Here is a 12,364-nt window from a genome sequence, read left to right as displayed (position 1 = left end):
ACTCGGTGATTCAAGTACAAAGCCAACACACAATCTGGACCCTATTCATATAACAAGAAATCTTAGAAAAAACATCTCTAAGTGTGTTAAACTTGAAGAAATAATGCCAGGATCAACAAGGAAAGAGAGACAAACCATCAAGAGAAAATTCAGCTGTGATCTAGCTTCTCGATGCCAGGCAGAGTTATCTCACCTTTATGACAGACACTGTGGTAGTCTAGTTCCCTTACAACGTGCGGCTCGCGGTGTAAGGGAGGCAATTGTGAAGTGCTATCAAGGTAAACATTCTGTGTGTAAAACCAAATCTCTAGTGTGTATTGGGACTAAAACAAAGAACTGGCTTACAAACAGCACATACTTACCAAGTGATTTTAAGATCTGTGGCGGAGAAGATTTACTTATGGAAAAGGTGAACAGTCGTCTTGGCGATTCTGTGTTGGAAATGACTCTTTGGAATCTGTCGACCCAAAAGGTGGAATCTGTGAACAGGCGGCTGAAGAGGTCACTCCCCCCTAGTTTGAACTTTACTCGAAACTTTTCTGGGAGAGCTCATAGGGCTGTGTATACCGTGAACCATGGACCCGGCAAAGCTGTTAGAGAACGGTGTAGTGCTATTGGATCACCTATTGCTGCAGGGAGCTCTGTGACGAAACATCTGGAAAAAGAACAAAATAGACATTTATTTGAGAAATCGCGAAGTAATTCAATACAACGTAAAGTTCAGAAGAGAACTAAAAGAGACAAAATGTTCAAATTACATGAATGTAAAATTGATGAAGAAATTTATGTGAAAGACAGAGTTATGATTGAAAAAAATAAAATGAAACATTAAAGTATTGAAACTTAAACATAATCTTAGTTGTTTTTTCATGTAAATATTAGAATAAAAAAAGAGAAAATGTATTTAACAGAAGAAAAATTCCAATCTTTATTAACTCACCCTGTCAGAAACAGACTTGATAGAATTTTAAAATTTCTTTACATATTTTACATCTACATGTATTGCCCAAACAACAAATTAAACATTTGAAACTGATCCACCCTGAATACCCAATCAGCAGCCTCCGAAACATTCACCCCTCTATGAAATCTTGTGCCCAAAAGGGGATTTCCAGGATTCTATTTTTGGTTTGATTCTGCGGTCCCTATGTATAGCATTTCACATAATTTTCAAATTTACCATTTTTGGAAAGCTACATGCCCATAAGGTCTGATTCCAAAGTGGGAGTTGGCTCACTGCATGCGTTGGTCTGCCACTGCAAGTTATCTACCCGTGTCGGAGATGGAGATTCCTGCAAGAAAATGTATGAGAATTGAATCTATTTTGAAATGTAAAATTAAATATCTCAATAAATTCTTAACCTAGACTTTTGGGTGTTGGTTATATCTATAGTAGTGTTAGTTTACTACAGAAAAATATGAACAACTGAAATAAAGTTGAAGATCAGGGGGAGATAACTCACCCATAACTCCTATACCCCCTATTTTTTGGACTTTGTGCAAAAAAATCAGAATAAAGTGTAAAAATAGAGAGAGAAAAGTCAAGAAACAGACAGTACAATAAAGAATCACCTCTTTCCAAACAGTATGACACCAAATGATAGGATTACAGAATGTTTACATTAGAGCAGCAGAGATGAAAGACAGATAGTTTAGATTGTAACTGATTGGGTGCTTAAACCATAGGGGGTAGGTGTCTGCCTGTCAAGTGTCCAGCCCGACTCTAATGAATAGGATTACTGATACAAGCCTCCTGATTGGATATTGCTGTGTATATAAAGAGCAATGATCAGCCTCTGAAACATTCAACAGACCCATACACTCAAAGGAAAAGATTATTTTGGAACCAAGATAATGGTAAATTCAAAGAAAAACGCTGGACGGTTTAAGAAAGGAAGACAACCATACATCAAAAAGGGGGAGACAACTGACCGTTGGACTAATTCTGACTCTAACCAAGTCCCAACAGTACGATTACCAAAGGATTTACATGACCAGGTTATGGATGCCCCAATTTCCTCACCTGTTAATCTCACCGATTCTCACAGAATGCTTCGTCCTTTACCGGTCGCCAAACATGCATCCTCGAGGTAAGTCATAAGCTACATGAAACATAAGAAAAACATAAGATTTACATAAAATTGAGACTTATTAAGACATTCATATAATATCATGTTCAATGTTTACTATTCTATCAATTGCCTCTCTATTTCTCTTTTACAGTGAGAGTGAGGAACTGGAGACCTATAGAATTGTAAACATTGGGAAAATGAGAGATATGTGGAATGATGCCGTACACCAACACATTACAGTCACAAGCCTTCATGCAAGGGAAATTTAGATTTTAACTTTACAACAGAGGAGTGTCGGGGGGCTTGGGATGGAGAATAGGACTAAGATGTACTAAGTGCACCTATGTGTCAGGTGTGTATTCTCTATATGAAGGCATGAAGGAACCAGGGAAGAAAGGGCGAGACACCGTGAAAATGAACTCTGCAGTACAAGTCGGACTTACACAGAGTAGAATTGGTAACGCTGCAATGAGACTTACCCTGATGAGTGCCAATATCCCTCCCCCCTCAGAGAGAGGAATGCAGAAAAGTGCTAACAAAGTGTGTGACAAAATTGAGGAAATTAACAAGACTGACATGAGTGAACTACGGAAGCGTGTACAAAAAATCAACACCCTGAGAGGAAATCAGCCGAACAAAGTTAACCTAATGGTTGACGCGACTTACAACAACCCATTATATTCAGGTGGAGGAAAGACACCATTTCAGCCAGCAACTCAAGTAATGTTCAGCAGCATAGAACACAATACCAAGGAACAGTATGTGTTAGACCTTGTCACCAAAAACAAACTGTGCAATAAGTGGCCACCCTGTAGTAGTGAACATACCACAGACTGTAAAGGAAACTTACCTGTAGCCTCATCGATTGGTAATGAGCAAGCATACTGTTTTGAAAGTCTGCAGAAGCTCAGAGAAGATGGTCTGGAGGTAGACAAGCTTGTCACGGACTCGGACACTGGTGCATTCAAGGCAGCTGAAAAGATTTATAAACTCGGTGATTCAAGTACAAAGCCAACACACAATCTGGACCCTATTCATATAACAAGAAATCTTAGAAAAAACATCTCTAATGTGTGTTAAACTTGAAGAAATAATGCCAGGATCAACAAGGAAAGAGAGACAAACCATCAAGAGAAAATTCAGCTGTGATCTAGCTTCTCGATGCCAGGCAGAGTTATCTCACCTTTATGACAGACACTGTGGTAGTCTAGTTCCCTTACAACGTGCGGCTCGCGGTGTAAGGGAGGCAATTGTGAAGTGCTATCAAGGTAAACATTCTGTGTGTAAAACCAAATCTCTAGTGTGTATTGGGACTAAAACAAAGAACTGGCTTACAAACAGCACATACTTACCAAGTGATTTTAAGATCTGTGGCGGAGAAGATTTACTTATGGAAAAGGTGAACAGTCGTCTTGGCGATTCTGTGTTGGAAATGACTCTTTGGAATCTGTCGACCCAAAAGGTGGAATCTGTGAACAGGCGGCTGAAGAGGTCACTCCCCCCTAGTGTGAACTTTACTCGAAACTTTTCTGGGAGAGCTCATAGGGCTGTGTATACCGTGAACCATGGACCCGGCAAAGCTGTTAGAGAACGGTGTAGTGCTATTGGATCACCTATTGCTGCGGGAGCTCTGTGACGAAACATCTGGAAAAAGAACAAAATAGACATTTATTTGAGAAATCGCGAAGTAATTCAATACAACGTAAAGTTCAGAAGAGAACTAAAAGAGACAAAATGTTCAAATTACATGAATGTAAAATTGATGAAGAAATTTATGTGAAAGACAGAGTTATGATTGAAAAAAATAAAATGAAACATTAAAGTATTGAAACTTAAACATAATCTTAGTTGTTTTTTCATGTAAATATTAGAATAAAAAAAGAGAAAAATGTATTTAACAGAAGAAAAATTCCAATCTTTATTAACTCACCCTGTCAGAAACAGACTTGATAGAATTTTAAAATTTCTTTACATATTTTACATCTACATGATTGCCCAAACAACAAATTAAATATTTGAAACTGATCCACCCTGAATACCCAATCAGCAGCCTCCGAAACATTCACCCCTCTATGAAATCTTGTGCCCAAAAGGGGATTTCCAGGATTCTATTTTTGGTTTGATTCTGCGGTCCCTATGTATAGCATTTCACATAATTTTCAAATTTACCATTTTTGGAAAGCTACATGCCCATAAGGTCTGATTCCAAAGTGGGAGTTGGCTCACTGCATGCGTTGGTCTGCTACTGCAAGTTATCTACCCGTGTCGGAGATGGAGATTCCTGCAAGAAAATGTATGAGAATTGAATCTATTTTGAAATGTAAAATTAAATATCTCAATAAATTCTTAACCTAGACTTTTGGGTGTTGGTTATATCTATAGTAGTGTTAGTTTACTACAGAAAAATATGAACAACTGAAATAAAGTTGAAGATCAGGGGGAGATAACTCACCCATAACTCCTATACCCCCTATTTTTTGGACTTTGTGCAAAAAAAAATCAGAATAAAGTGTAAAAATAGAGAGAGAAAAAGTCAAGAAACAGACAGTACAATAAAGAATCATCTCTTTCCAAACAGTAAAACACCAAATGATAGGATTACAGAATGTTTACATTAGAGCAGCAGAGATGAAAGACAGATAGTTTAGATTGTAACTGATTGGGTGCTTAAACCATAGGGGGTAGGTGTCTGCCTGTCAAGTGTCCAGCTCGACTCTAATGGATAGGATTACTGATACAAGCCTCCTGATTGGATATTGCTGTGTATATAAAGAGTAATGATCAGCCCCTGAAACATTCAACAGACCCATACACTCTAGGAAAAGATTATTTTAGAACAAAGAAATGGTAAATTCAAAGAAAAACGCTGGACGGTTTAAGAAAGGAAGACAACCATACATCAAAAAGGGGGAGACAACTGACCGTTGGACTAATTCTGACTCTAACCAAGTCCCAACAGTACGATTACCAAAGGATTTACATGACCAGGTTATGGATGCCCCAATTTCCTCACCTGTTAATCTCACCGATTCTCACAGAATGCTTCGTCCTTTACCGGTCGCCAAACATGCATCCTCGAGGTAAGTCATAAGCTACATGAAACATAAGAAAAACATAAGATTTACATAAAATTGAGACTTATTAAGACATTCATATAATATCATGTTCAATGTTTACTATTCTATCAATTGCCTCTCTATTTCTCTTTTACAGTGAGAGTGAGGAACTGGAGACCTATAGAATTGTAAACATTGGGAAAATGAGAGATATGTGGAATGATGCCGTACACCAACATTACAGTCACAAGCCTTCATGCAAGGGAAATTTAGATTTTAACTTTACAACAGAGGAGTGTCGGGGGGCTTGGGATGGAGAATAGGACTAAGATGTACTAAGTGCACCTATGTGTCAGGTGTGTATTCTCTATATGAAGGCATGAAGGAACCAGGGAAGAAAGGGCGAGACACCGTGAAAATGAACTCTGCAGTACAAGTCGGACTTACACAGAGTAGAATTGGTAACGCTGCAATGAGACTTACCCTGATGAGTGCCAATATCCCTCCCCCCTCAGAGAGAGGAATGCAGAAAAGTGCTAACAAAGTGTGTGACAAAATTGAGGAAATTAACAAGACTGACATGAGTGAACTACGGAAGCGTGTACAAAAAATCAACACCCTGAGAGGAAATCAGCCGAACAAAGTTAACCTAATGGTTGACGCGACTTACAACAACCCATTATATTCAGGTGGAGGAAAGACACCATTTCAGCCAGCAACTCAAGTAATGTTCAGCAGCATAGAACACAATACCAAGGAACAGTATGTGTTAGACCTTGTCACCAAAAACAAACTGTGCAATAAGTGGCCACCCTGTAGTAGTGAACATACCACAGACTGTAAAGGAAACTTACCTGTAGCCTCATCGATTGGTAATGAGCAAGCATACTGTTTTGAAAGTCTGCAGAAGCTCAGAGAAGATGGTCTGGAGGTAGACAAGCTTGTCACGGACTCGGACACTGGTGCATTCAAGGCAGCTGAAAAGATTTATAAACTCGGTGATTCAAGTACAAAGCCAACACACAATCTGGACCCTATTCATATAACAAGAAATCTTAGAAAAAACATCTCTAAGTGTGTTAAACTTGAAGAAATAATGCCAGGATCAACAAGGAAAGAGAGACAAACCATCAAGAGAAAATTCAGCTGTGATCTAGCTTCTCGATGCCAGGCAGAGTTATCTCACCTTTATGACAGACACTGTGGTAGTCTAGTTCCCTTACAACGTGCGGCTCGCGGTGTAAGGGAGGCAATTGTGAAGTGCTATCAAGGTAAACATTCTGTGTGTAAAACCAAATCTCTAGTGTGTATTGGGACTAAAACAAAGAACTGGCTTACAAACAGCACATACTTACCAAGTGATTTTAAGATCTGTGGCGGAGAAGATTTACTTATGGAAAAGGTGAACAGTCGTCTTGGCGATTCTGTGTTGGAAATGACTCTTTGGAATCTGTCGACCCAAAAGGTGGAATCTGTGAACAGGCGGCTGAAGAGGTCACTCCCCCCTAGTGTGAACTTTACTCGAAACTTTTCTGGGAGAGCTCATAGGGCTGTGTATACCGTGAACCATGGACCCGGCAAAGCTGTTAGAGAACGGTGTAGTGCTATTGGATCACCTATTGCTGCAGGGAGCTCTGTGACGAAACATCTGGAAAAAGAACAAAATAGACATTTATTTGAGAAATCGCGAAGTAATTCAATACAACGTAAAGTTCAGAAGAGAACTAAAAGAGACAAAATGTTCAAATTACATGAATGTAAAATTGATGAAGAAATTTATGTGAAAGACAGAGTTATGATTGAAAAAAATAAAATGAAACATTAAAGTATTGAAACTTAAACATAATCTTAGAACCAAGATTTTTTTAGAAGAGGAAAAAATTATGGTGTTCCTCTTTTCGTTGTGTATTTTAAGGACTATACATGTGTAAGAAGTGACTGATGCTTGTGTAAAATGCTAAATAGACAAAAAAAATCCATGAATAACTTTGTATTTCCTAATATATGATATATGGTTTTCGAACTGATACCTTGAAAGCTAATAAACGTCTTCCAAAATGAAAGATTTTTGGGATCGATCCCTAAAATCTGTCTCTGTCCCATGAGTGTTTCTGCCAAAATGATTTTCGGGATCAATCCCAAAAATCTGTCTTAGTCCCATGTCAGTGTTTCTGCCAAAATGATTTTCGGGATCAATCCCAAAAAATCTGTCTTAGTCCCATGTCAGTGTTTCTGTCAAAATGATTTTCGGGATCAATCCCAAAAATCTGTCTTAGTGGCAGGATTGTTTCTGCATAAATGATTTTCGGGATCAATCCCAAAAATCTGTCTTAGTCCCATGTCAGTGTTTCTGTCAAAATGATTTTCGGGATCGATCCCAAAAATCTGTCTTAGTGGCAGGAGTGTTTCTGCATAAATGATTTTTGGGATCGATCCCAAAAATCTGTCTTAGTCCCATGTCAGTGTTTCTGTCAAAATGATTTTCGGGATCAATCCCAAAAATATGTCTTAGTCCCAGGAGTGTTTCTACCAAAATGATTTTCGGGATCGATCTCACAAATGTTTCAAGGTCTTAAAATTGATTTAAACAAATCAAATGAATAAATCGGAAGTTTTTGTGTCTCATGCCATCCTTATAGGTTGTATCTTGTGTTGTTTATATGTAAGATGCAATACATTTTGTAGTAGAACTGAATTAAATACCTTACCCAGGATTCCATAATAGATCAAATAAATTTGATATTCTATTATGTTTCGGTACTTTATTTATGTACATATTTGTTACTTTTACACAAATTATGGAATCCTGATGTGTGGTAGATATTCTGTTTAGAGTAAAGTAAACCAAATTAATTTGGAAATGAAATAAACAACAAACAAATAGACACTACATTCCAATAGAAGTAATTTTATTAACTGACCACGCTCTTGATACAAATTGCTTTTGAAAAAAGCACTATTATAATGTAATTTGACAAGAATAGTGTTATTTCCTTATTTTTGTCAGCATTGCATAGAAATACTGATATTATGATGTTAAAAATAAATTAAGGTTTAACTTTCCAAATATTTTATATACTGAACAAATATATACAAAACCAACTATCTATCTACCTGTGTATATATTTCTTCATTACAAAAATTAGAATAGAGTAATAACAAATGCTTAAAATGAGAAATCCATTTTTAACTCAGTGTGTATGATGTATATACAAAAGTAAATAAAACTTATATACTGAATTCCTATTTCACTGAACTGATTAATATCAATTCAAATTTAATTTATTAATCATACAAAAACATGCTATATCTGTAGAAGTTTGTTTATCAATAATGGTTTTTATATCACAGAGAATTGGACTAGATTTTTTGTAAACTGTAGCAATCATTACTGAAGGTTTTTATGTTATAGCTATTATTTGACAATTATGAAGAGATTAGCAAATTTTAATTTCCATAACTAACATACCATTTAATTTAGTATGTAATAAATGTCAATTAAGGTTGAAGACCCTGTGATTTTGTATACCTATATATATATAACTTTTTAGGTGTACTTAAAGCTAACTCAGTTGCTAAAAAGTGTTTAAGAACTAGATGTGTATGCCTCTGTAAAGTCGAATCCGGTCAAAACAATAGTAAACATAATGGCATGGTTATTTGGTGATAGAAATTTGTAATGGACCCTACCCTATGGACTTACTAAACTGAATTGTACAATTTAATTTTCTCCATATGTTGCCAAAATTTACAACAATTTACGAGTCAACAGTAATATCTAAGATTAGGACAGATGCATACTAAGTTAGGCTTACAATGTAAGTACACCTAAGAAGTGATATATATAGGCATACTATAAATCACTAGTTTAAACAGGGTCTAAAAACTTCATGTAATATAATGTCTCGAGACATCAGATAATTAAAAGTTTTTAATAGTTTAAACATTGATATACCAAAGAAGTCCCTCCAATTTCTATGAATTTTATTTATAACCTCCATATGATAAATTCCGTTCACTTTTGAATCGTTTTCTTAAGGATTGCTACCTAATTAAACAATATTTGTAGCTTAACATTAAAATCTATTTGTTTCTCTTATGTAAGAATTATTTGATAAAGTAAGGTATCTGTAAATCAAAGTTTAATTTGTTGGTGGGCATTAATTTTGCTTTACAGGCAGATGAAAACAGATGCTTACAGCCAAGGCCAAAGTGTTGTGTGTATTACCTTATCTCAGGTTTGACTGCAAAATCCAAAACTCACACATGCATATCTTTTTATCCAAGAACCAGAATAAATATCGCATTATATGCATTATGTATAATCCAATAATGAATGTGACTTGCACAAATCACAACACAAACATTCTAGTTTGCATGCTCCATTTGTTCACTACCATCAGGGCTAATGTTCTACTGTGAACATGTATTTAACACAAAACAAATATCCTTGTGTAATGTAGAATGGTCAATTCCTTAAATCGTGATGAGTTTAAAAGAGCCGTCCACATACTTTACCATGATTGTGAAGTCCGATAGCGTTATTTATCATTATTTGTGATTAATTATGTCCAATCCACTGTATTCTTTGCGAAATCACCAGCTTACTTGATGATTCTTGTGTAATTTGCTTTCCCACCTATTGTAAAGCCAACACCCTAGCTGACTTCATTTATAATAGTCACACACATTCATTATCCCTTCCGATTTCTACATATCTCTTGACTTCTAATTTTTTCCCTCCAGTTTAAATGTTGAAACATCAGAATTTGACATACTAATAAACTGTTCCTTAGTGTCAGCCTTGCATGCCCTAGATTTCTTATCTATAATTAACCTCCAAGGGGTGGTGGTGGTCAGTCACTGGGAATTACATGGAGCTGGAAAGTAAACAAATCTAGAGGGGCTGTCAGTATCATGTTTCAGGAGTATGTTTGTTGAAAGTACCTTCAGCTATACAGAATATTTATCACAACTTAGACTGGCCACCAGACCCTAAGTTGCTGATAAGACTTTCTCAGCAGAGTTCTTTACTAGATTATCTCCCCCTAGTTTAAAACTTAGGATAACAGTATTACAACACTTGCACCAAAACCTTAACCTGGCTATTTCGGCCTACTGGGCCTCTTGAAATTCTCAAAATCCAGCATTAAGGTCCTTTAAATGACTGTTCAGACCCATCATTTCTTAAACTATTTGCTCAAAAATTATGTAAATTGTTGATATGGATATGGGTCAAGGAAGTAATATCAAAGGTTGTTTTCCATAGAACACTGACATGATCGACCAGCTTTGATTTAGGTTCCTGTTCGTTTGTATCATGTGAATGCATGGTATTATATGCAATGATACTAGACAAAAGGTCATATTTGAAGAATCTATTCAGAAACTATTTCATTTTGTTGAAATATTCGTGTTTTTTGTATCTAAAGAGGGCTTAAATGTTAAAATTACGATGTTCCAAAACATATTTTACCACTTTGATTGCTCAATGATTAATCGTTCAATTAATTAATTCACTCCATTTTAGCTTATATGTACTATACTAAACTTGGACTCCACATACAGTTAGTTTTTTACCCGCAGTATTACAAATGACATCACTCTTGAAAATTTGTCATTTGTGCGAATTTCTCTATTTTTCCTGAACTTATGATGGGCGAAATTTTTTTTTCATAGATTTGGATTTTCCAATATTTTTTTCCTGTTAGTGTTTAAATACTGAGAATTACTAATCCTAAAAGAATAAAAAAAACAATTATCGCAATAATTTATAAGTTAGGCCAATATTTTGGCTGAATTGACTGGACTATAAGTACAGGTTATCTGTGACCTACCAGTTTTCTCTAGCAGTGCGGTCACTAACTTGAGGGAGTGGGGGTTACACCACACCATCAGATAACGCTATATGGCTGGCCAGTGTTAATGAGGGACTGAAAGCGAGACTAATTCTCCTACTGAGTTTGTGGTTTCATACCTAGCCAAACCTTGTGTATCAAATTACAAACCTCATCTGGATTTGACTGATCTCTAGAATCAGGCATGTAGTATAGACAAAAATAATCAAGCCAAATTTTAATGATTTTTTTTAATATTCTAGAGACTAGTGGCCAGTCTAATCACAACTGTTTAAATATTGGATTGTATGCTTTATTTTGCAAGCTATAGATCAGAACATTTCTTCTATTTTAGTTTTCTTATCTCAAAATAATGCTCCCCATGAAATTTATAACAATTCTTCATTTGAGTCATTTTCATTTAAATCAAAGTTATATTATACCGATATATGCTCCATAAATTACATGCGGATGTTGAATCAAGAACGTTTTACACATTATTCACATCTAAACGATATCAATTTTTTGAGAATAAGAATGTTAGTATTTTAAGAAGAAGAAGGTTTTCAAGCCAACATATAGCTTTAGATACAAGTACACAACGAATTTCAGCACTATTGGCCAACTGCAATAAATGAATATATGCCCAATTTATTAAGTAACAAAAAAACCACTCAGGATTTATTCCAAAATCTATGCAAAAAAACCTGCATGCACATCTACACATACATTGCTGTAAAGTTCCATTGAATTTGCCAAAGCAGTTTAGAAGGAGTTTTTCAGACAAACCCTTTCTTCAAATACTGAGCGTGTATAATGACCTGAAAACCATGGCAACGACCCCAACCCTTCCTTTTGACACATGTTATTATTTTTCTCAAATTTTCCTTATTAAGCATCACTTATTTTAACAATTAGTACTATTCACTACCAGATATATATAGGTACTATCGCTACAGGTATCATCAATTGTGGAGGTCCTGGTGTTTTGTACGCCAACTGATAACGCAATCACTGACTTTATATAAATAATCTTTGTTAAGGATAAGTTATTACTGTGGCCACTAGAGATACACTCTTATTGACCTCTTGAGACACCAGCACAATCTCATGCAGTTGCCTTACACCCCCTCCCAACGATCCCCCTCCTACACCCCCACCAACCCATCCCCTCTGCTCTTGATCATAGATAATATCAAAGACAGCATATGAAGGTGCTGTCTTGTGCCCTATCAACCTATCCATATCTAAAGGTTCTGTCCTTGTCCCTTGTTGGCCTGTGGACCAGATAACTTCAATTATATACTGGGGTTATGTAAAAATTATTTATAAATCCATCATATGCTCGGGTAACTTGGAATATAAAAGATAACTGCACAGTAATGACAGGTAAAATGTT

At 36.0% G+C, this 12,364-nt stretch overlaps 2 protein-coding genes across 2 annotated transcripts in view; one reads left to right on the top strand and one right to left on the bottom strand.

The window, feature by feature from the left end:
• LOC138335446 (complexin-like) overlaps positions 1-12,364 on the bottom strand; it is a 186,882-nt gene that overhangs the window by 100,065 nt on the left and 74,453 nt on the right. The window lies entirely within an intron of this gene.
• LOC138334604 (uncharacterized) lies at positions 2,448-3,152 on the top strand. Its single transcript, XM_069283247.1, has one exon. It carries the CDS (start codon positions 2,448-2,450, stop codon positions 3,150-3,152), a length of 705 nt encoding a protein of 234 aa, XP_069139348.1.

Source organism: Argopecten irradians, chromosome 11 (genome assembly GCF_041381155.1).
Source record: "Argopecten irradians isolate NY chromosome 11, Ai_NY, whole genome shotgun sequence".
Taxonomy (NCBI): domain Eukaryota; kingdom Metazoa; phylum Mollusca; class Bivalvia; order Pectinida; family Pectinidae; genus Argopecten; species Argopecten irradians.
Note: the sequence above shows the minus strand (reverse complement) of the source record. Positions and strands in the feature narration are given on the sequence as shown.

Excerpts from the sequence above, each read along its gene's own strand:
- LOC138334604 (XM_069283247.1), top strand. The coding sequence starts at position 2,448 with ATGAAGGAACCAGGGAAGAAAGGGCGAGACACCGTGAAAATGAACTCT.